The sequence below is a fragment of the Perca fluviatilis genome, chromosome 11 (genome assembly GCF_010015445.1).
Source record: "Perca fluviatilis chromosome 11, GENO_Pfluv_1.0, whole genome shotgun sequence".
NCBI classification, from domain to species: Eukaryota; Metazoa; Chordata; class Actinopteri; order Perciformes; family Percidae; genus Perca; species Perca fluviatilis.
Window position 1 is genome coordinate 30,152,277 of NC_053122.1, and position 25,499 is coordinate 30,177,775.

At 44.0% G+C, this 25,499-nt stretch overlaps 1 protein-coding gene across 1 annotated transcript in view; it reads left to right on the forward strand.

Annotated features, from left to right (window-relative positions):
- Nucleotides 1-25,499, forward strand: part of LOC120568730 (2-lysophosphatidate phosphatase PLPPR4-like) — a 117,089-nt gene that overhangs the window by 50,643 nt on the left and 40,947 nt on the right. The window contains exons 3-6 of the mRNA XM_039816413.1: nucleotides 8,389-8,518; nucleotides 13,537-13,732; nucleotides 19,995-20,052; nucleotides 22,526-22,699. Of these exons, the coding sequence (XP_039672347.1) occupies nucleotides 8,389-8,518; nucleotides 13,537-13,732; nucleotides 19,995-20,052; nucleotides 22,526-22,699 (558 nt within the window). The remainder of the gene's footprint in view (nucleotides 1-8,388; nucleotides 8,519-13,536; nucleotides 13,733-19,994; nucleotides 20,053-22,525; nucleotides 22,700-25,499) is intronic.

The following is a 25,499-nucleotide window of genomic DNA, read 5'->3' on the forward strand; positions in this document are numbered from 1 at the left end:
TGATCTTCTGGTGGATCTTGCCCTTTAGCAACACAACATCCACACTTTTTGCCTCAATGTTTGTAATAATGAATGGCCCCATCATTGCCTTCTCCATCTTTCCACCTTTCCTCTGCTCCTGTCTGATATCTTGTCTGAGCACTTTGTCACCCACTTTGAATTCATCATCGTGGCCCAGCTCCTCCCTTTTTCGTTTAACTCTCTCCCTTGCCCTCTCCATATTTTGTTGGGCAATGGCAAAATGTTCAGGAAGGGCCTGAAGGCCTGAGGACAATGTTTCCTGTGCCACAAGTGCCTCCACGTTGTCATGAGTAATCTGTGGCAACAAATATACATGGCACAATTTCCGTACATCGGACAGGTGACTTGCAGCAAGCAAGCAGTCAAACACTGTAATGTCAAACGTAATTTATACATGGCATACTTTCCCACTCACCTCATACTCAGTTGGAATGTCTATGGGATATCTGCCCTCCTGCCCAAACATGAGAAAATGGGGGGAGTGTATAGTTTCTTTGAGCGCAGGGCTAAAAGTGTGGCTTGGAGATGTTGATTCCAGGTTTTGGGTTTGTCCTCAAACAGTTTTGTCAAAATCCTATAAAGTGAAACATACAATTGTCACATATTGCGCAGTATCTATCTATCTATCTATCTATCTATCTATCTATCTATCTATCTATCTCTCGTCTTTAAAATACCCTTGATTGGTGCCATTCATATTTTCCACCAAGCCATTGGTCTGAGGATGGTAGGGCGCGCACAGACTTCTTTTTATGCCCAGTTTGGCACAGAGTGTAAAGTTGATCTGTCAGAATATGAGGAAATATTTAGAGCATCCTGTGGCCTAAAAGATAGATGTGAGAATTAGTTTCTTACCTTGTTGACAAACTCACATCCTCTGTCTGTAAGCAGCCTTTTTGGTGTCGCATATTTGTAAAAGTAGTCCAGAATACAAGCTGTAACTTCTTCCCATCTGAGCTTTCATTTTCTCAAAGCCAGAGCAGGATACCCAGGGCTTGGTTTACACCTATCGCCATTTCTAGCCACTGGGGGACCATAGGCAGGCTGGGGGAACGCATTTAAACCTCATAAAGTGAAATTTTCATGCCATGGGACCTTTAAGGCATAGGCCTTGTGCAGTGATGCCACGTAATGCGTTACTTGTAAAGTTACTTATCCAAGTCACTGTGTGTTACTATTTTTATCATTTTCCTTAGTAAAAAAATATATTTTTGCTTTCTTCTTGCGTCTCGGGGAGTGAAGTCACATATGCGACAAGTCACATTTTCAGCATGTGGATAGTTCACGTGTACCACGCAGTGACACAAACGTAAACAACAATGGAGGGAGGAGATGCGCGTTTTCTAGCTGGAAATACAGTCACTATTTTGAGTTTGTGTCAGCTAAAGACGGCAATATTAAGATTCGTTGTACACTGTGTGCTGGTGGCGACAAAGTGCTATCTAGCTACAAAAACACTACGTCAAATTTGAAGAAACATTTGGAGTCGCAGCACTGCAGTCAAACTTACAGAGCAAGTCCCAGCAGGTGGTGTGAGGCAGAGAGAAGGAGGCCCCCCACCACCCAAACAACAAAAGCTGGACATCGGTGCAAAACCAGTAAGTGGGGGAGAGTTGAAGAAGTTGGTCGGGCAGTATGCCTATGTTGTAGCGGAAATGCTGCCCTTAAACACGGTTGACTCGTTCTCTTTCGTGCCATAATAAACCAGATCCCTACTACTGGCAATGCCGAGCTGCCTCACAGTAAACCGGTTGTCATTTTTATGTTGAGACTGTGGGAGTGTTGTCGGCAGTTGCTTAATGTAACTAATAAAGTAACTTGTAATCTAACTTCGTTACTTTTAAAATCAAGTAATCTGTAAAGTAACTAAATTACTTTTATAATCAAGTAATCTGTAAAGTAACTAAGTTACTTTTTCAAAGTAACTGTGGCAACACTGGCCTTGTGAAATAGTCTATAATTACACAAATGTAATCATGGTCCTGGTCAGTTTTGGCCAGTTTCCCCATCAGGTCCATGCCTACCAGTTCCAGTGGCTCTGTAATCTGAAGAAAGACAGCATGTTCTGGAGAAAAAGGACAAAAGCACATGATGCAATTGTCACCTCAATTGGGATATAGGCCTTCTTCATTTTCAGCGTGCACCGTCAGTCTTTCAGACACTCTAATATCTTGTAAAAAAGTGGTGACCAGTAAATGTTGAGACATAATGTTGTGGAAGTATGTTAAGCACAAATAATTTGCGAATTCAGGAAGAAAAAAATATATAAATCAAATCACCCATTTTTCGGATGTCCCCTTCCATCCCAGGCCAGTAGTATTTTAGGGCAATGGCGTAGATACTCTTTTCCATTCCACAGTGGCCCCCATGCTCACTGTCATGGAAACTTTTGAAAATCTCATCAGCTTCCTCTGGTGATCTTACTACTTTTGCCAAGTGTTCTCCCACCTTCCGCCTGCGGTTGATGTAGTAAAGTTGGCCATCTGACGGGCCCAACATAAGTATTACTTATTAGTAGTAAGGTTTTTTTGAATGAGTGTAAGTAGTGAGTAACACAAAAATCAATAAAAAAAAGAAATATATTAAGAAAGGCAAGATTCAGAATTCATGCACTACTATAAGTACTAAGTAGTTTGCTATGATAAGGCTCATCACTTACCCTTCATTATGTAATTGTCACAACTTCTCTTTATTACAAATCGGCATGATGCTTCAGCAAAAGTTCAATCTCTTGAGTAACTGTGGGGTCCATTTTACTTAGCTTAGCGTTATCTGTCCTAACTACATACACTACCGGTCAAAAGTTTTAGAACACCCCAATTGTTTTTGATTTTTTTACTGAAATTTCAGCAGTTCAAGTCCAATGAATAGCTTGAAATGGTACAAAGGTAAGTGGTGAACTGCCTGAGGTAAAAAAACAGTAAGGTTACCCAAAACTGAAAAATAATGTACATTTCAGAATTTTACAAAAAGGCCTTTTTCAGGGAACAAGAAATGGGTAAACAATGTAAAGCTGTTCTGCAGTAATGGAGGTTGATCAAGCTTTGAAAGTTGGTGCTACCAATTCCCACAGGTGTTCCAACTTGTCTGGATTACTTACAACCCCCTCTGTTTGTATAAAAGTATTGTTGGAAAACACTGTGGTACCATACCCTCGTGAGCATTATTTGAACAGTATTGTACTGCAGAAGGTAAACAAGAAGGAATGAAAATCAGCAGTTTTCTTCAATATAGTATTTTGTCTATGTTTATGGAATTAATGGGGAAAAAAAACTAAAGGTACATAACAGCAACAAAGAATAGTGTGACTAATTCTGCCTCTCTCCAGCATCATGTGGCAAGTTTTCTTCATCACATTGGATGTCTGCATCATCTCTAAATACTAATGAATGTGGTGTTTCCATTGCTTTCACCTCCATTACTTTCTTAAAAACCGTTTTACTATTGTAAAGATATAGTGTTTTTCACTTTTTTTTTATAGCTGTGTCCATAACCTTAGACATCTTACGTGGACATATTGGTATCTGCTCTTTTACCTGTTGCTCTCAAACAGTAAAGTGTATAATTGTTTCATTCTTATTTGGTGTTTGTAAACAAAAAAGGCTTTCTGAATTTTCTCTGTATAAATACTGTATATATTGTTACTAATAAAATGGCAATAAATTCTTTGAATTTCTATGAGATCAACGCGTATAAAGAACATAATACATTAACCTTAACTTGAATGATTGTAGAAATTGTTCTGAGGTGTTCATAATACCAGGGTTTTTCCTGGCTAAGAATTGGCCTCAGGGGGACACAAATGAAGTGTGTGGGGTGTCTGTGGGTCCTCCCCCAGGAAATTTTGAGCATCATAAACTTAATTTCCTTTTACATTTTACATTTTCAAGCAAATTTTATGGTGAAAACATCATTTATGTCAAGGAAAATACAAAATTCTGCAGGTAACAATTACATTTCTAATTCATCCGTAAGGGAATGGGGCTTTTGCATCTGACAACAAAGTCCAGATCATTTGATTAATATGAACAGGGCATAACCGTATCTTTTCCCAAGGAGCACGTTTTGCTCCTCACCTGAAAAATGTTGGCGTGACTAACATAAGGTAACTATTACTGTTGTTGCTATTTGTAAAAAAAACAATACAATCGTGTTATGAATACAAAACATTATGAAGTGTAATGTTTTCTATTTTGAAATATTGATAAATTGTCAGGGATGTTGAATAGCTTATAGGCCTACAGTAGTGTAACGGACCGCCCCTAAAGTTTGGCAGGCATGTGATCCGCGGATTAATTGCAAATGTAACCATCATATTGTGAAATACAGTTTAGCTGATGCTGTCACGTGAACTGGGCTCAGCAGAGAGGTGGAGCGGGACCACGTCTCTGCAGCTTATTCAGGGAGTCAGGTCAATGCCGCTAAAGCACTCAAAACGTTGAGTGCATAGGCTACTCCAATATGGCTTGTATCAGGTGTTAAAATGAACTGTACCAAAACTTACTTTTACAGACTAAATTTAATACTGATCGATGGCAGCGTAGACCGCCACGCAGACAGACTGTAGTTGGAGCTCCCACGGACGGAGAGCTCTGCGTCCAACAGCAGCCGTTTCTTGCTGCGCCGCCGGTCCCCAGAGCAGCATGGTCACCTGAAGAGTCTGGTACAGTCTGACTCTGCAAATGGAGATACCAGATCCGTTGCATCCACAGTAGTGACTGTGGATGAGGGTGTGAGAGGGAGGCTGGCTGCTGAAAATCAGACATTTTGGCGCTTGTAATATTCCTTTGGTGCTGGCTAAAACTGCTTTAAGGGGCGCCAAATCTTTCTCTATGCGGTAAAAACCCAGAATAAATAACAGTAATACATCCATAATACTAACCATTAAACTCCAGATGGACTCCAGCCAATTTCTCTGTTGGGAAAAAGATCGATGTGGGAAAAAGCAACTTCTTCTTCTGTGTGTTAATTAGCGGATCACAATCCAAGTTTAAGGCTCATTCCGCCACCTACATTACTGTATTGGAGTGTGTAGAATAATCAATGGCATTAATTAAGCTGTTATTCACAGTCGGGTCTGTTGTGTTAGTGTGAGAGAGAGAGAGAGAGAGAGAGAGCATATACGGCAGTATTTATGACGGTCAACATTGATTGTGTGGCGGGCCGCCACAAATATATCAATGTATGGGAAACACTGACTACGTTTACAAGCTGTCAATTTTCGGGTTATGGTCGGGTTAAGGTCACTATTCAGGTTTCTGAAACATTCGGAATAACCCGTTTACATGCGTGAGCAGAGAGAGTTACTCCTGTAATCAAATGGCAATATCCCGACGTAAACGGCGACGCACGGTTAGCGTCTGGACGTAGCCTACAGACAACCTTAAGACGCAATAACTTTTCGGTCACCTTCTTATAAATCTCACTATCTCGGTACTTTCTGCCGTCAACAAAAGACATTATGGTTTTCACCACACTAATAAAGAAATTGGTTTCCTCCTCGCTCCAAAAGTGTGGTGCTGTGCTGCGTCTTGCCATGTTTACCTCTACTTCTTGTTTACTTCCGGTATACTGCGCGCAGGTTTTCTGCATTGACACATATATATATATATGTATATATATATATATATATATATATAAAATTATTATTATAACTATGTTTTCTGGCGCATACAAGAAGTTCCTCTACTCAAAAGACCAAGATTCCTTGCGAATAGAACATGCGCAGAACACAAATCAATGTTCCTTTTGATGGAGATATGCCGATACGCGTTTACATGACCAAAATTTCGGGTTAGAAAAGGGGTAACCCAGGTAGCATATTCGGGTTTTTAAAAACCGGAATATGAGCATATTCGGGTTTTTGCCGGTGTTTACATGGCCGTGCGCGACCGGGTTATTGCTAATATTCCGGTTTTGACGGGTTATTGGCTGCATGTAAACGTAGTCACTGTGGTAATTACAGGGGAATTTCCCTCCTATCCACCGGGAAGATTATCACCCGCATTCTTTTTAAAAGATTCCTCCCTCTGTCAGAAGAGATCCTCCACGAGTCACAATGTGGCTTCCCATGGCACAGCTGACATGATCTTCACAGCCAGACAACTACAAGAAAAATGCAAGAAACAAAAACAATCCCTATACATGGCCTTCATAGATCTTACCAAAGCTTTCGACTCTGTCAACCGCCAGGCCCTCTGGACAATCTTGTCCAGGTGTGGATGCTCTGAAAAATCTGTCAGGATCCTGAGACTCCTACATCACATGTCAGCAGCTGTCTTCTGCAGTGGCTCTAAAACTGAACCTTTTAAGGTTGAAACCGGGGTCAAACAAGGCTGCATCATAGCCCCTACCCTCTTCACAGTCTTTATAGCAGCCATCCTCCATCTCATTGGAAACAATCTACCCACCGGTGTCCAGTTTGTCTTCAGAACAGATGGCAAGCTATTCAACCTAAATAGGTTGAAAGCTAAATCAAAGCTCTCCCACTCTTCCATCATGGAGCTGCAATATGCAGACGATAATGCTATTGCAACCCACACAGAAGAAGATCTTCAGGCCAGACTCAATGCATTCACTACAAGCTTCTTGGACCCTGAACATCAAAAAGACCAAGGTCCTGCACCAGCCCCCACCAGACACCTCCGCACCTCCGCCAACAATAAAAATTGCAAATGAATATCTTGAGAACGTGGATCACTTTCCCTACCTGGGTAACCACCTCTCCTTAAAAGCAGACATTGAAAGTGAAATACACCACAGAATCGGCTGTGCAAGTGGAGCATCTGAAGACACACGAGAAGGACACACCCCAGGAGGACCATCATACTCGACTCTGAGTGATCACCGATGATGATGGTGTGTGTGTGTGTGTGTGTGTGTGTGTGTGTGTGTGTGTGTGTGTGTGTGTGTGTGTGTGTGTGAGCTTGCTTGAGTCACGTACAGCGGGGTGGGGGCTTCTTCAGTGTTTATTTGGAGTGGCATTACTGACTGGACTGCGAGATGAGCAACGGCACAAAACACAACGAGAGATATTTTATGTTATTATGAGAAGTTTCCACTCCTTGATTTTTCGTTTTACAACCCTGTCAAAGTCCCCCAACCAACAGAATTTCAGGTGTAACACTACACCTGAAATTCTGTTGGTCAACACTGACCAATTTCCTGGTTTCTGGCTGCCCTACAGTAAAGTGATGCCATTTTCTGTTCTCGCTGTTCTTTTATTTGCCTTTACCAACTTAGTTATTATATCCACATTACTGATTATCAAAAATCTCATTGTGTAAATATTTTGTGAAAGCACCAATAGTCAACCCTACAATATCGCAGCATAATATCGACATCAAGGTATTTGGTCAAAAATATCGTGATTAGTGGTGTAATGGACCATAGTTGATCTGTGTTCCCCTGTAAAGCTCAACACCCACAGTTCGGAATGCATAAAAATGCAAAATAATATTGCGAAATACATTTTTTACTGTCGCTGTTACTTAAAGTAGGCTGATGAATGTCTATGGGGGAGCTGCCATGAAAAGATACAGGCAACGCAATTTTTGTTCACGTGAACGGCGCATGTTAAAAGATTATCTTTCCTTAATGACCGGTAACTACCGAACGGAACAGCAACTCGGATTTCAGTGCCTCATTTCGGTGCCACTCCGAAAGAGACGTTAGAAGCAACAGAAGCATCGCTGCATGTCACGCTGGTTAACAATAATAACATGTTACACTTGGCAGCAGGTAACGTTGATGTTAGCCCACCGTTAGCCAGTAACTGGATTAAACACGGTTAAAATGCTGACCGCTAAACGGTGTAAAAGTGTGACTGTATTTCACTGTAGAGGATTCCAACAGCTGGACATACAACCGTCTGCCGCTAAAGCCATGATCTAAAAGACACAAACTAGCACTATGGTCACTGTTGTTGCCGGAAAACAACACAGACGGGACTAAATGGTGCGTTTACTTAAAACTGGTAAACTTCATGATGCATTCAAAGTGATTGTAAAATACACTTTTCTCATCAGTTTTTCTCATTTAACAGCAATTTACTGGTGAAAGAAGTTATTATTGTTATAAGTTATTCGTTTTGCATTTATAATCAATTATTAAAATTTCCCCCTTTTTTGTGCTGATCCGAAAATGTATCTGATCCGTGAATCAAAACCGTGATCCGATCCAAACCGTGAGTTTTGTCATCCGTTGCACCCCTAATCGTGATATTTTATGTTCTTCTTATCACCCAGCCCTAGTGTGCTGTTATGTGTGCCAATAATGCTCCAGAAATATTTCCTGTATTCAGCGGATCAGTGAGACAAATCTAGATGTAGCATCTGGATTGCCAACAATCTTTTTTTTTCTGTGCAGATTCTTATAGGAGAAGCCATTCTGTACTGCTATCTCTCCAGGAGGTCATCAGCCACGCAGACTGAGGCCAACATCAACGCTGCAGGCTGTAATTTCAACTCCTACATCCGCAGGGCCGTCCGCTTCATAGGTGGGAGAACACAATACACACTACTGATTATATATTCTCAGAAACCGAAAGAAAGAAACAGGCAACAGCTGTAACAGTAAAGATGCTTTCACACATGCACTGCAAACCTGAGATTATGTAGACATTACCTGGCAGAGCTGTACGTGACAACGCAAATGTCTGAATCAGTCGATCAGACATCCAACGGTATTAACCCTGCCAGCTCACTATTACAAAACAAGGAACGGCTCTGTGAAGCCATGGAATCGGTGTCATGTCCTGTCTGCTGCACGCTCTACCCAGCGCCACCCCTTGTCTCCAGTATTTGGCTGTATTCGGAATAACCTACTACTGACGAAGGCATTTTTCCTGGCTCAGAATGGGCTTTTGAGGGGGGGACATATTAAGCAGGGTGTGGGGTCCTCCCCCAGGAAATTATGGTGAAAATCACTTTATTTATTTATACTTACTTACTTTTTTTTTTATTGATCCCCAGTGGGGAAATTACAATTTTCACTCTGTTATTACACAGGCCTGAAATACACACACCGGTAATACAGGCTCAGGGCCTTTTACATGCACAAATGGAGAGATGTCAGAGGGAATGGGCTGCGACTGCTGGACAGGCTCCCTGAGCGGTTTGGGGGGGGGGGTTGGTACTTCGGTCCGACCCTACTGTCGGATTCGGCATGCATGTGAACCGCGGATTCATTGCAAAGTTTAAGCCTCATAGTGTGAAATACAGTTTAACTAAAGTGCCGCTGTTAGGTGAAAGGGGCTGAGCAGAGTCTCTCAACACTGATTAAGCGGTCAAAACTGTGGTTTTCATCCGTAACTTACTCCTGTGCTGTTCACATCACGTGTTAAGATTAACTGTACCAAAACACGGAATTTGACTACTATTTAACGCGACTATGATACGTTTTTAACCGGTTATAAAACTGTGTCAATTCAATACTGATACCATCAGACGACAGCGCAGCCCGCTGCGCGGACAGACAGCAGTCGGAGGTGCGCCAGTCCCCAGCAGAGGCGCGGGAAGTCATTTCCAGCAGGGGGTGCGGGGTGCTGGCGGGGGGGGGTGCGCAGAACAACTCTCCCTCTGCCTCCCCCCCCACCCCCCCCCATGAAGTAGGCTACATACTGCTATGTACTGCACAGCGAACTATATAGGCACTAAATCACATGCCAATCACTACTGTTCAAAAGATTCCTTTGCAGCGGCCCGGTTTAAATCCGACCTGCGGCCCTTTCCTGCGTGTCATTCCCTCTCTCTCTCCCCCGTTCCTGTCTATCCACTGTCACTATCGAATAAAAAATAATAAAAAGATGAATGACTAGTCCAGCTGAGCAGGCGTCAAGTATGCCTTTCCAGTTCAATAAACCAAGTACTGCCATCTGACTCACACATCACAAGACAGTGTTACAATTAATTAAATCATACCAAAGCGTTGTATGGTTCAAGACTATGGCGATATAGTACTCACTAAAAATCACCCAAGCAGAAAGCACAATAGTAATTCTGAAACGTGATTGACTTAAGATACAACAATACCATCACACAACACAGCTGAGCGCAGGTTGCAAAATAACAGTCACTTAGTCAGCTGCAACTTCACAAACTGCAAAGCCAACATATAGGCTACTGCACCACCTAATTAGTCTCACACAGGCCTATAGCAGCATCACAAAATTATTATGCAATACGTCTGATATGCATGGCATTTCAATAAACTAAACAAAATATGTACATTATCTGGTCACACGGTCACAACAGATTATATTAACCTACTCAATTTACAGATAGCATAATAGCTCTTACCTTTAGAAGTTCTAATTTCTTGTCTTTTTCTTTGCAAAATCGCAGATCAAATCCTCTAAGTCCAGCTCTAGCAGCTCGCTAAACCCTACTACAGATGCGCTGCTGTGTGTTGGTAACTTTACAGGCAACGCAATAAATGTCTCCGGTGGACAGTGAATATAGAATCCACTCCCGTGGTACCGTTTCACCGTGGTGAAGGTGTCGGGTCAGTGCCTCGTTAGCGAGAGAGCGGGTCTTTCTGCCGCCAGCCTCGTCCCCCCTCCGAGATGCTGGATATTTAGCCGCCGATTCTGAAAGGCTAATATCCCTCTGGGTATAACTTCCTCCCGGACGGTCTCTGTAATCGGTCCCAGTAGTGCAGGGTCTTCAGAGATGATGGTACCTGAGGTGCTATTACCTTGTTCTGTAATGCTGATGACCGGCCTCATCTCTGTCTTTTTCCACAACAACTTCGCTAAAGTTAACGTTAGCTACCGTTAGCTGTGGCTGAGTGTAGCTGGTAGAAGGCAGCGATTCTTCCAAGCTAACATTAGCTAGCTCCTCGACATCCTCCTCTTCGTCATTCCCAGCTCTTTTTAAAAAGCTATTTATTCGCGGGACATTTTTTATAGCAGCCGCATCTTTCTCTCCCTTTTCCACACTTTCACTCGCTGATACAACCCAATCTGACCGGGGATCAGTTACAAATTAATTCCACTCTTTCAATCTCAACTCGTTCTTAGAAAACTGATCTTGATTCAGTGCGATGTAAACAACCTGCTCTATGCCCACCCACCTTTATCTTTAGCCAATCTACACAGTGCATGCGGCCTTCTCCCAATCATTACATTAAACAACTTTTACTTTATTCTGATTGGATAATTATCACCATAATGATTAATGCCCATTGTTTAATACGGGCTTGATCGCAGTTTGACAACAAGGGGTGCTGCCACCAACAAGGGGTGCTGCCACCAACAAGGGGTGCTGCCGCACCCCCAGCACCCCTACTTCCCGCGCCTATGGTCCCCAGAGCAGCATGATCACCGGGAGAGTACGGTAGAGTCTGACTCTGCAAACGGAGATCCCATTAGCGTTATCTTCACAGCGGAGTGTTCAGATCCAGTCAAATCAGCAACAGCCGTGTGCGTAAAATATAGTGGCTCTTGATGAGAGGCTGCGCTGCTGAAAATCGGATGCTTTGGCGCTCGTGATTTTTCATTTGGCGCTGGCTAAAAACCTCTTTGCCAAAACTTTCTCTATGCAGGAAAAACCCTGCAGTGGTATGCAGTATTTATTCTGCAGTATGCTGGGCCAGGCTGAGACTTTAAACAAGGTCTTAAAGCACTGGACAAAATAATTAACTCACACCACTATTGCAAATGAAAAATATAACTTTTGAGTATTAATTGTTTTTGTTTATGACCTACATATGTTAATTTACTTTATAATATTCTGCATGGTTTAGCTCCAATGCTCTTAAACAATTATTCTAACAGCTCATGGAGACACAAGACAAACACGATATTCATCGAGGGGATACTGGTATATAAAGCATTGCTCAACATCTGCTCTAACTTTTTCAATTACATGAACAAAACAGTTTTAGTCAGTTTAAAACTGATGTTAAAAAAGATGTCATGTTGTCGTTCAGGTCTAATGCCTCTCTGAATGTTTACACACTGGTCTATCCTACTGGCCTGGCTCCGCCCTCCTACGTACTTCAGCGAACAGAGGGAATGGCTGAGAACGATGAAGTTGAGGTCGTGCTCTAGTTTTGAGTTGTAGTTCCGTAATGGCGGCCATTGTGGCAGCGCTGCCAAATATCCAGAAGTTAAAGCCTGAGCAAGAACAATCTTTGCTGAGTTGTGTTGGTGGCCATGATGTTGTAGCCCTCTCCCCACGGGGTTCGGGAAAAGTTTGATTTTCCAGCTCGTTCCGTTAGTGGTGAAGGAGTTGGCTAAGGCAAACACTAGCGATGCTAATCCGATAGTTGTTGTCGGTCTCCCTTCTCATTAGCGATTGGTTATGTTAGATCCAGAGTGGCTCTGGGCAGATCCAATAGTTTTAAACTTCAAGAGAGTACCCGCCTTCAAGGAAGTTAACACTTGTCAATGGAGAGTGGCCAGACTCTCTGTACAAATGAAATGTACGAGAGTGTGGTAGGACCAGGCTACTGTCCTACAGGTGTACATTAGTGTTATGTTAAGGATACAGATGTGCACTCTCAGGGACAACAGATGGAAATTAGCATTGTGATATCTGGTGCAATACATTTACTGTACACTGTCCCTGTTTGAAATAAACCAATAAATGCTTTGGTGTGTCCCCTTAAGTCTAATAACATGCCACAGCATGTTATCACTTTATGTACCACTTATCTACGAAACTCAACTTCTACAGTAAATTATTTATTTATGTAAAATAAGCAATACCATATGCAATAATTATGAACCGCCTCTGCCTGCTCTGTTGCTGGTGTGTGTGTGTGTGTGTGTGTGTGTGTGTGTGTGTGTGTGTGTGTGTGTGTGTGTGTGTGAGATGTGAGTGACAGTTGGCCAGCAAGCTCGTTAACATTACGCTCTGTGAGCATGGCGGTCCGGCCGGCCAACCTGGTAGCCACTATCTGGCTGTCATTAGGTGTTTATGGCGCTTCTTAAATCTGCGTTTGGCCATCAGGTTTCGTAAAACTGGTCATAGTCGAACTTTACACAGTTGATTTCTCGCCTAAAAAAATCTCAGAAGTGAATTCAGTGATGAAATAACAGACGAAATGTGTAAAAAGTTGTTGGCCACAACGGCAAGCCGCGGTTGTTGTTGTTGACTGTTCCGGCACTTTGCATTGTGGGATACAGTAGGCTAGAGAGGCTGATAAGAGGCATACAGAAGATTTTCTCCAAATAATCTTTTGTCATACAGACGATGATGCTTTTGTTTGCATACTGCATACTACATGCTACTTTTTGAGCAAATCACTGCAGCACTGCTAGTCTAGTAGATCCACATTGAAAAGATGATATCACTCTTACTCGGGGGAATATCGCTACATTTTGTACAGGGGGAAGAAGTGGAGACACATGAGATTATGAGTTCATATGTGAAAACGGCTTCACATAAGAATGTACTGTCAGAATATGAGTGGACACAGAATAAATACACAATAAATGACATTTTAAAATGCAAAGTGTTACACGGTTGCATGTTGTACTGATCCAGTGTTTGCTGTTGTTTTTCACAGGTGTGCATATCTTTGGCCTGTGTGTGACAGCACTGATAACTGATATTCTCCAACTGTCCACTGGTCAACACACACCCTACTGGTTGGATGTGTGTAAACCCAACTTGACCCACATTAACATGTCCACTTGCGATGAAGCTTTTATTCTGGAGGACATCTGCTCTGGACAAGACACTGGGCTCATCAATGCTGGGAGGTAAGGCTGTGTGTCAACCACTGAGTGTGTCAGAGGTTGTGTGTGGGTGTTTCTAGAGTCACACGCATGAAACACAATTAAACATGATGAGAATATAAAGGAAATATATAAAGGTTACATGTGTGACAGCTTACTTAAAACGCCTACACACATTGTACATTCTCCCAGGCGTTTTCACTTATTGGCTGATCGTACCAGGCTGGAATCACAAAATGCTCAAAGCAGCCCCTAACTGTCTGAGTTGGGACACACTCCTAAAGATAAGTAGCCTGACGTCGTCATACTCAGATTCTAGTCAGAATATGAGTCTGATACTGCTCCATTGGGCTGTGATTATGGGGCGTGTTTCAACTGCACCAGGAAAGAAAAGGCCTCTGCACAACAACAACGGATCAAGTCCAGACCGAACTTCCCGACCTCAAATGTTGTGGGCGGGGCTAAGTTCGGCTGGCATCCAGGCTAAAAGATAATGCTTGTTTTATATTTAATGTTTGGACTTTTACATTTGTTGGTCTATTTTAGCACCGAAATAGCTTGTAGTTCTGTGAGAAGGTGGAGGTAGTCCAGCAGTCCGTCAGCTGCTGCAGCTTATCAGTCTTGTGTGTTTAAAAAAAAACAAAACTATCATATTGAACTTTTAAATCTTTTTAAAGATATTTACACCGTACCAGGAGCACCAGGCTCCAGACAATACAGCCCTCAGGTTCACAGGGACACACAAACCTCTCCACCACGATTGGGTGATAGTTCCGGAGAGTAACAATCAATGCAAGATAAATGTTTTAAATCGCCATTAGAAATGCTGAAAGTAATATGCTACTGTAGTGTAAAAGATAGATTACAGTTTTCAAATTAAGTAATACACATTAGGTAAAACAACGTGTGTGGAAATTGAAGTATATTTAACAGAGGCAATTTCTCACGTTTAGCACACGAGTGCGTGTGTCGTTTATTTTTTGCAAGAAGACAACTCCACAAGGAAAAAAGTCACTGACCAGTGTCTAACGTCATCACGCATTCAGAACATTTAAAGGGGCCGCAGTCCCTGATCAGTCATAATAACATGCAGTGAGTAAAGACAGTAAATTACTAACATGTATATGTATTACATTTATCACTGCATGTAGAACCGTATTAACAACAAGGTGCTGCGTTAATAATCAACAGTGTGTAGAACCACATTTAACAAATAAGGTGAATTATGTATGTCACATTCACTACACACGTCCCCCCAGAATTCACCATATCAGAAAATAACCAAACAGTCAACGTGGAGGTGGCCGTATTAACCGACCACAACGGGTGCGCTGCACCGGAGGTTGGGGAGGCCCCACTGTGGCCGGCTTCCCGTCCTGACACGGGTGCGGGGCATGTAGTGTGAGAGGCCCGGGAGAGGGGGCAACGGGGGGTGGGGACAGGGCCGGAGGCCGTCCGCGTCGTGGGGGCCGAGCCAGGTCGATGGGCCTGGCCACGTCCAAGTGAGCTGGTTTAAGGCGGTCAATGGAGAGGCGCTCCGCTTTACCGCCCCTGTCCACCACAAAATGTTTGTCCCCTGACTCCAGAACGCGGAATGGGCCCTCGTAGGGCGGGCGTAGCGGTCCCCTGTGGGCATCCTGGCGAATGAAAACATAGTCGGCCGTCTGAAGCCCGGCGGGGACGTGTGACTGAGGGAGGCCGTGATGGGAAGTGGGGACAGGTGCGGAAAGCCTTCGCATTGTCCAGCAGAGTAGACCGCTGGAGTGTAGCAGACCAAGGAACGGTGGTGCCAGGGACAAAATCCCCTGGAACCCGGGCGGCGCTGTCCATAAACAAGTTCCGCGGAAGAGGATTGAAGGTCCTCCTTCGGGCGCAGTCCTGATGCCCAGCATGACCCATGGGAGCTTGTCGACCCAGTTGCTGTCCTTAGCTAAGGCGTCCGCAGGGCAGCCTTCATCGACCTGTGAAAACGTTCACACAGAGCCCATTAGCCTGCGGGTGATATGCGGGTCGGCGTGGAGGTTCACTCCGAGGCTCTGTGCAACAGCGTTCCACAGCTCAGACGTGAACTGCGCGCCACGGTCAGAGGATATGTCCGAAGGAGTGCCGAAACGGGCGACCCAGGTGCTGATAAATGCCCGTGTCATGTCGACAGACGCCACTGATGTCAGTGGCACAGCCTCAGGCCAGCGGGTGGTCCTGTCAACCATGGTTAACAGGTATGTGAACCCATGGGAGGAGGGTAGGGGACCAACCAGGTCCACATTGACATGGTCAAAGCGTCTCTCCGGAACCGGGAAAAACTCCAACGGGGCTTTAGTGTGGCGGTGTACTTTGGCCCGTTGGCACTCAACACAGGTGTTAGCCCAGGCCCTAACATCCTTCTTGAGGCCGTGCCAAACAAACTTTGCTGCAACCAGTCTCTGTGAGGCTTTCGAACCCGGGTGGGAGAGACCATGGACGGCATCAAAAACTTGTCGTCTCCATCCCGTGGGAACGAGAGGCCGAGGACTGCCTGTGGAGACGTCACACAGGAGTGTGGCGCCGGCATCGCCAAAAACCACTTCCTCGACCTGCAGCCCCGTAGTTGAGGTCCTCAGGCGTTGCACGTCCGGGTCCGCAGTTTGATCCGTTGCTATGCGGGTGTAATCCAAACCAAGATGGACTAGCGCCTACGAGCCAGCCCGCGGGCGGTCCACGCGTGGTTGTCCTTACCGGCAACGTGCTGCAAGTCCGTAGTGAACTCTGAAATGTAGGACAGATGACGTTGCTGGCGGGCGGACCATGGCTCAGCCACCTTTGCCATAGCAAAAGTCAGCGGCTTGTGGTCCACAAAAGCAGTGAAGTGTCGACCTTCCAGCAGGGAACGAAAGTGTCTGATGGCGAGGTAGAGACCCAGCAGCTCCCGGTCGAAAGTGCTGTACTTCCGCTCACTGGCTCGCAACTGACGGCTGAAGAAAGCCAGTGGCTGCCAGGCCCCGTCCACCCACTGCTCGTAGACAGCACCAACAGCGTAGTCTGAGGCGTCTGAGGTGATGGCGATGGAGGCCGTAGGAGAAGGATGCGCCAGCATGGAGGCGTTTGCCAGGGCTGCCTTAGTGGCAGCAAAAGCCTTGTCCCTGCTCTCAGTCCAGTCCACAGCGTGTTTGGGTTTACCTTTCAAGGCCTCGTGCAAGGGCTGCATGAGCTGAGCGGCTCGAGGGATGAAACGGTGGTAAAAATTCACCATGCCGAGGAACTCCTGCAGGGATTTGACAGTGAGCGGGCGTGGGAAATGTGTCACCGCCTCCACCTTTGATGGGAGAGGAACTGCACCGTCTTTAGTGACTCTGTGTCCCAGGAAGTCAATGGTGGAGAGACCAAACTGGCACTTGGCAGGGTTGACAATCAGCCCATGTTGGCTAAGCCGCTCAAACAGTGTGCGGAGGTGTGCCAGGTGCTGAGACGTGGACGTGCTTGCTACCAGGATGTCATCCAAGTACACAAAAAGAAAAGGCAGGTCCCGCAAAACAGAGTCCATGAGGCGTTGAAAAGATTGAGCTGCGTTTTTAAGGCCGAACGGCATGCGCAGGAACTCAAAAAGACCAAACGGCGTGATCACTGCCGTTTTGGGAACATCCAGTGGGTGTACAGGCACCTGATGATATCCCCGGACGAGGTCCACTTTGGAAAAAATCACCTTACCAGCCAGATGCGCTGAAAAATCCTGTATGTTCGGGACTGGGTAGCGGTCAGGCGTCGTTGCCTCATTAAGCCGCCAGTAGTCCCCACAGGGGCGCCAGCCGCCGCCAGGTTTGGGGACGAGGTGGAGGGGCGACGCCCACGGGCTGTCGGATCGGCGGATAATGCCCAGGCGTTCCATATTCGCGAACTCAGCCTTTGCCACGGCAAGCTTGGTCGGGTCGAGGCGCCGAGCACGGGCGTAGACAGGCGGACCAGCAGTGGTGAGATGGTGCTCCACACCATGCTTCACAGCAGATGCAGAGAAAGTGGGCTGAGTGAGGGTTGGGAAACCGGCAAGCAGACGGTGGAAAACATCTGAGGCTGAGAGCATGCTAGACAGTCTTATGGAGTCAGCCCCGCCGAGCGTGCACGTATAAGAACAGAACGTGACGGCGTCGATCAAACGGCGGTTCTTTACATCCACTAACAGCCCATGTGCACATAAAAAATCGGAGCCGAGGAGGGGAATGGCAACTTTTGCTGTAACAAAGTCCCAGCCAAACCGCTGTCCTTCGAAACACAATTCAACGTACCTTGTCCCGTATGTGCGGATGGGGCTACCATTAGCAGCTTCCATAGGGGGGCCGTGGCTGCCGGTCAACATGTCCAAACGGGAAGCAGGTAGGACGCTCCTCTGTGCTCCCGTGTCGCACAGAAAACGCCGTCCGGAGATGCTGTCACGGATGAAAAGAAGCAGCCTGCCACGCGGCCGAGCCGCTCGCACTACTGAGCGCCCGGCTCTGCCGTTTCCCGCGCCGAAACTGCATGGCGAACGGCATTTGTTAGCCTTGGATCCAAACTTTGCATGGTAAAAACACAAGCCTGAAGACAGTTGGGGGGCAGAAGACTGCTGCCGACGAGAAGTTGTTGCAGCAAGAAGGGTGGAGTCGTCTGGCGCCAGAGGAGCGATGTGCGCGGGAAAAAGCGCGGCCACACAACTTCCCTGACTCGCCAGGAAAAATTTATCAGCCTCTTCAGCCAGTTTCCTACTTTACTTTACCTTACCTACTGAATGATCTCTCATTGTTTAGTGCACAAAGCAATTTAATAGCATTACAGGGCCGGGTGGTGCGGCCAGGGGAGTGTCAATAAAACAGTCAATCTATGTGACGTCCTGTTGTGTTCTGAAACCCCCCAACAAAGACTTTATATTTCACAATTACTGTTTTCGGTCAAAAGGTTTATAGATTTCGACGTTTTCGAATGCACTTGAAGGCAGCTTTAATTCACAGGAGAGAGAGATAGAAAGAACAGAGACGAGCGAGACATAGCACAGTGCTTCATTGTTGCAGGAAACATTCAGGTATTACGCAAACTCCTGGGCAGTTCAGTGCTTGTGTTTTGTTTTTTTACCGTCATAGTCTTTTAAAACTTTCTTGTGGCAGCGAAAGAGGCAGTGATGTTTCCTGTTTCCTGTACGGGATTCTCAAACCATGCCTCAAAACCGGCAAGTCTGATCTCCAGTTACATGACTGGTCACAGCAGCATGATGTCAGGTTGTGTTTCCCTAAAAGTTGAGTCGGTCTCAACTTTTCGCCGCAGGCCGGCTGCAATTTAGTGTCCCCCCTGCGGCAGACAGCAGTCCAAATGCACTTTACCCATTCAAAATTAATAGAAAGACCTGTGTTTTTGCCGGACTGTCGGACGGCCGATACAGGCTGTGTGAACGTGGCCTTAGACAGCAGAGGCACACACAGACCTCTCTAAAAATGTAACATTTTACCAAAATACTGTGCACAGGCCAGCAGCATTTGGCAGACTGATACAGAATGTTCTATGCTTCTCTGAACACCAGACTGCTGAGCTGCTTCACACACATTGTTACTCTGTACTGTGGAATTAGTTGGAGTAGAGCGGGCATTCTCCAGATGCAGCTTGAGCTCCTTCAGAAATGTCAGGATTTTTTTCGAATTAAATCTCTAAACACCATGTCCTCTGCATGATTATATTTTTGTTTTTCTGTGAACAGAATTATTGCGGGGAAATGTGTTATGTAAATGTGTCAACAGATGAAACAGACAGTTTATTATTATTTTGTTAATTATTTTATTTGTTCATCATAAAATGTTGGTGTGGGTGGGTGTGTGGACTTTCATGAGTCTCTGATCTTTTTCTTGCAGCGTCTGGTGTAAATATCCTTAGGCACTCACTCAATGTAGTTTGCAGTTGTGAAATTTATGTGCATACAGTATGTAATGATATATGATTTACTGAATGTAACCTGTTTAATCATTTTAGTGATCTAAACAATGGGCATAATATACATTTGACTAACATGTTATTGTACTACAAGCTACTGTAGCCGTAGCCTTACTTAATGTATCCCATGATGGACCTCTTTGGTAACATATTTGGGGAGCTGTGACAATGTCAAGGTATCCTGGACTCTGGGAGTCCCCTGGGAGGTGAACTTGCAATTTCCCTCACACACACACATACATGCAAAGGTCTAAGTTTCTTTAAAAGCCAGCTGACTGCTGCAGATGAATATTCAGCACTGTCCTTAGCTGTCCGATCATGAGAATTATCAGAAAGAAAACTTTCTTTCTTTTTTTCATCATAGGAAGTCGTTTCCCTCCCAGCATGCAACTCTGGCTGCCTTTGCTGCTGTCTACATCTCAGTAAGTGGTTCCTATAATTCAATTCAATTTTATTTATAGTATCAAATCATATCAAGAGTTATCTCAGGACACTTTACAGATAGAGTAGATCTAGACCACACTATTATTTACAAAGACCCAACAATTCCAGTAATTCCCCCAAGAGCAAGCATTTAGTGTGACAGTGGCAAGGAAAAACTCCTTTTAGGAAGAAACCTTGGACAGACCCAGGCTCTTGGTAGGCAGTGTCGGACGGTGCCGGTTGGGGGTGTGATGAACAGTGGCAATAATAGTCATAGTAAAGACAATGGAACAATGACCAGAACTAGTATTTGTAGTAGTTCATGGCATAGCAGGGCACTGCAGGGTGTTACAGGACATAGCAGGGCACAGCAGAGCATAGCAGGACGTAGCAGGGCACAGCTGCGCATAGCAGGACGTAGCACAGCGTAGCAGGACACAGAAGGAAGTAGCAGGGCACTGCAGAGCGTATCAGGGTGTAACAGGGTGTAACAGGGCATAGCAGGGCGTGGAGCAGGACCACCGGGATAGCTGCAACTATGATTTAGGTGCCAAAGAAATATGCTGGGCAAAAGAAGCACATAAGGACTCTGGGGAATAAGCTCCCCAGAGCTAAGTTAGTAAAAAGCATTTCTGGGACAAGGATGAACACAGATGGAAAGAGAGAGAAGAGAGAAACTCAGTGTGTCAAAGGAAGGAATTCCCCCGACAGTCTAAAACTATAACAGCATAACTAAGAGTGGGTTAAGGAGAGGAGCCTAGGCTAGAACTCTCCCTGCCGGATCGGGCTGTACTGGCCTGCCTCCCTCTACTGGTAGATTAATCTGACGACTATGAAGAGAAGCAGAGAAGAGAAGGGGTGCCGAGTCTGGCGATATACATCCTCCCCCGCCGGTCTAGGCGAATGCTGCAACTCCTCACTCCCTAACTATAAGCTTTATCAAAGAGGAGAGTTTTAAGTTTACTTTTAAATGTGGTGACGGTGTCTCCTACCGAACACAGACCGGGAGCTGGTTCCACAGGAGAGGAGCCTGATAGCTAAAGGCTCTGGCTCCCATTCTACTTTTAGAGACTCTAGGAACCACAAGTAACTCTGCATTCTCGGAGCGCAGTGCTCTAGTGGGACAATAAGGTACTATGAGCTCTTCAAGATAGGATGGTGCTTGACCATTTAGAGCTTTGTAGGTCAGGAGAAGGATTTTAAATTCAATCCTGGATTTTACAGGAAGCCAATGCAGAGAAGCTAATACAGGAGAAATATGATCTCTTTTCTTAGTTCTTTTCAGAATACACGCTGCAGCATTCTGGACCAGCTGGAGAGTCTTAAGGGACTTATTTGGGCAACCTGATAGTAAGGAATTACAATAGTACAGCCTGGAAGTAACGAATGCATTGACTAGTTTTTCAGCATAGTTTTGAGAAAGGATGTGCCTAATTTTGGCAAATTAAAAAAGGCTGTTCTTGAGGTTTGTTTTAAGTGAGCGTTGAAGGATATATCCTGATCAAAAATAAATCCTAGATTTCTGACAGTAGTACTGGAGGCCAGGGCAATTCCATCCAGATTAACTATATCTTTGGATAATGAGTTTCGGAGGTGTTTAGGGCCCAGCACAATAACTTCAGTTTTGTTTGAATTTAACATCAGAAAATTCAAGGTCATCCAGGATTTTATATCTTTAATGCATGCTTGAAGTTTAGCTGTCTGGCTTGATTGGTATAATTGGGTGTCATCCGCATAACAGTGAAAATGAATTGAGTGTTTCCTAATAATATTGCCTAGATGAAGCATATATAAGGTGAATAGAATTGGTCCAAGCACTGAGCCTTGTAGAACACCATGGCTAACTTTAGCGTACCTAGAGGATTTAACGTTAACATTAACAAATTGAGATCGATCAGAGAAATAGGACATAAACCAGCTTAGTGTGATTCCTTTAATGCCAACTAAATGTTCCAATCTCTGTGACAGGATGGTATGGTCAATAGTGTTGAATGCAGCACTAAGATCTAATAAGACAAGTATAGAGACAAGTCCTTTGTCTGAAGCACTTAGAAGGTCGTTAATTTTCACCAGTGCCTATTTAGACTGAGACAATGTCACCTAAAACAGAAATGCTGCAGGCAGTTGTAGGTAATTTACAAATGGTAAGATATCTTGGTAACACTTTATTTGAAGGGGTGTGCATAAGACTGACATGACACTGTCATTATTATGAAATGACACCTGTATGACTGCTGTCATTAAGTGTCATTCGGTAAATTATTTGAATGCAAAGTTAGCATTGTCTGAGATGTCTTTGTCATGCCAACTTGACATTAATGAAGATAACAATCTCTGTGCTATGACAACTTGACATTGAGCAAGACAATACAAACCTGTCGATGTCTTTGTATGATGTCACTAATCTGAGGTATGGGATTATCTGTTTTATATTAACATTATTGATCCTGACTGGCTCCCTGTGTGTTTCAGATGTACTTCAACACGGTGCTGACAGACTCTGCCAAGCTGCTGAAGCCTCTCCTGGTGTTCTCCTTCGTCATGCTGGCCATCCTGGCCGGGCTGACCCGGATCATCCAGTTCAGAAACCATCCTGTCGATGTCTACTGTGGATGGTTACTGGGAGCTGCCATTGCCTTTTATCTGGTAACACAGTTAGCCACTCACAAGCATTTTCATCTTCAGTATATAGGGTTCTTGTGAAGCTTAAACTGTCCCGCCAAAAAAGAAGTATTTTTTTATAGAAATCGATGAGAAAATAAGACCTACTTCTGACTTATTACCTCAGTAAACATTTTCACAATAGGTTTATGGTCTCAATCTCAAGTTTCAAATCTTCACCAATACAGCATGATGTTCACTTAGTAAATGATGGTCCCATTTATCTTAAATCAGACAATAAAGCTGGGGATGTTTTAGGATATGTCAATCAGGACAGAGGCTTAGCAATGCTAACCATGCTAACATTGGGGATTAAAATAGACCTCAACTTGTTTTTGACTGTTGTCCGTGTTTTCACCTTAAACTCTGACCCTTTCAGTGTGTGTTTTCAAAGTTAACTGGAACATGTTGGTCGCCAAAAAATGTTTTGTTCAGCATTCTGCCAACCAAGCTATTGCTAGCGATAGCTGGTAACTTAAAAGAAAGTTTGTTGACTTTCTGTTCTGCCGTACATGCAGATGAACTTCTTCAGTACCCAGAAGTCTGCGTTTACCTGCCGGTAAATCTACGCTGGATGACTGGCTTCAGAAGGGTTGAAAATGATCATCATCAATCATTATCTCCTTTTGGACTAATTCTGATTTTATAGTTCAAAGCTATTTAACATTTCTTTTAGACGTTTGTCCCCCACAGCTACAGGATAGCGCTCAGTAATCTTCCTCAGACGCAGCAGCAACGAAAGCTTCAATTTCTGACATTTGGACTTACACAACAGACCAACTGTTCACGCTGAAACAGGTCCAGACAAGCCGTGACACTTCACCAGGCATAATACGAGAGCGGACCTGCAGCTGGTTTAGATTTCCCCCACTATCTAAACACACAGAGACCCACTAACTACGCTCCCACGTAGTGTTCATGCAGCTACTTACACAGGGTAATTATGCACTAAAGCCCGATGGATCAGCTGAAAAAAAAAAAAAATCTGACTCCTTGCTTACCTGTTCCCAGCATGAAACAGCGGCTGGCGAATTAAACTCACCATTAAGCCCAAATAACACAATACATAACTTATATTTCTACAAACTCGAATCATCAAAAATCTGCCATCTCATCCTGTTCAGTCAGCCCAAAAGCGTTGTGTCCTTCCCCCCCATCACAACGCTCATGAATGAGCAAAACAGTTTACCGCCAAAAACAATAAAACAAAGGAACTGTATGCGCCACCGACGCATAACTGCAACTTTATGCACACGTGCACCAGCCGGTTACCATGCCATATTTACCAAATCATAATGAATGGAAAACAATAACAGCCAAGCAAATATACTCACAACACACTTCTATTTACCATTTAGCAGAGCTTCCATGCGCCAACGTGTGATTAAATTGAAGAAACATGCACAACTCTTTACTATATTCCAGAAATCTATAGTTTGAACCAATCCACAAGTGTTACAATTAATTTAAATGGCACAAACGGGACCAAAAGCCTAACAAGCCCCCACTTTCTCATAAACCTGGCTCTAGGTCATGACAAAAACTGGGAAGATACACAAAATGCCAATAACTTTTTTGGTATTTATTACCAAAAATATATATACAGTACAGGCCAAAAGTTTGGACACACCTTCTCATTCAATGGGTTTCTTTATTTTCATAAAGTCACTGAAGGCCTCACTGAAGGCATCAAAACTATGAATGAACACATGGAATTATGTACTTAACAAAAAAGAGTGAAATAACTGAAAACATGTCTTATATTTTAGATTCTTCAAAGTAGCCACCCTTTGCTTTTTTTGATAACTCTGCAAACTCTGCAAACCCGTGTTCTCTCAATGAGCTTCATGAGGTAGTCACCTGAAATGGTTTTCACTTCACAGGTGTGCTTTGTCAGGGTTAATTAGTGGAATTTTTTCCCTTATTAATAAAAAAGCAAAGGGTGGCTACTTTGAAGAATCTAAAATATAAGACATGTTTTCAGTTATTTCACACTTTTTTGTTAAGTACATAATTCCAATGTGTTCATTCATAGTTTTGATGCCTTCAGTGAGACTCTACAATGTAAATAGTCATGAAAATAAAAAGGAAACGCATTGAATGAGAAGGTGTGTCCAAACGTTTGGCCTGTACTGTACATTTGAACTAAATACAAGTATGAGGTGTGAACATCAGTAACATCAGTTTATTTCCTGTGGAGCCCTGAGCCCAGGTATCCAAACCAGTCTAAATCAGTTGATACCTTAGACACAGTTATACATGGTTAGAACAACAGTAACGTTAGTTTTTTTGAAATTTGCTTTACTTGCAATCGTTTCTTAAAAGCATCATATGTCTTAAAATAATATTCCAAGATATAGTGTCTTTGGATCAGAATGAAATGAGTTTTAGTCCATTCAGCTTTACAGATATCACATATAGCTAATAAACAATTCCAGATAACGTTACATAACACATTTTGCAATGTGAATCTCAGATCACATTTTCACTTACGTAAACAAATTATTTAACGCCACTGCTGATTTTACATACAGTTTCGCAACAAAACTAAATCATGAGGGAACATTACAAAAAATTTTCATGGTGGTTTTCAGCGGTATGCACCACGCTTAACCTGGAAAAAGTTTCAGGTCCAATATGTAATACTGACAGCTAGCGTTTAAAATGGTTACTGCAGTCCCAATTCGAAATACTGAAAATAGTCGACTCCCCCGGCCCCTCCTCCCCAGCGTCGAAGTTCATGGGAGTTGCCAGGTTGAGAAATCTAAACCCAACGTCACACAAT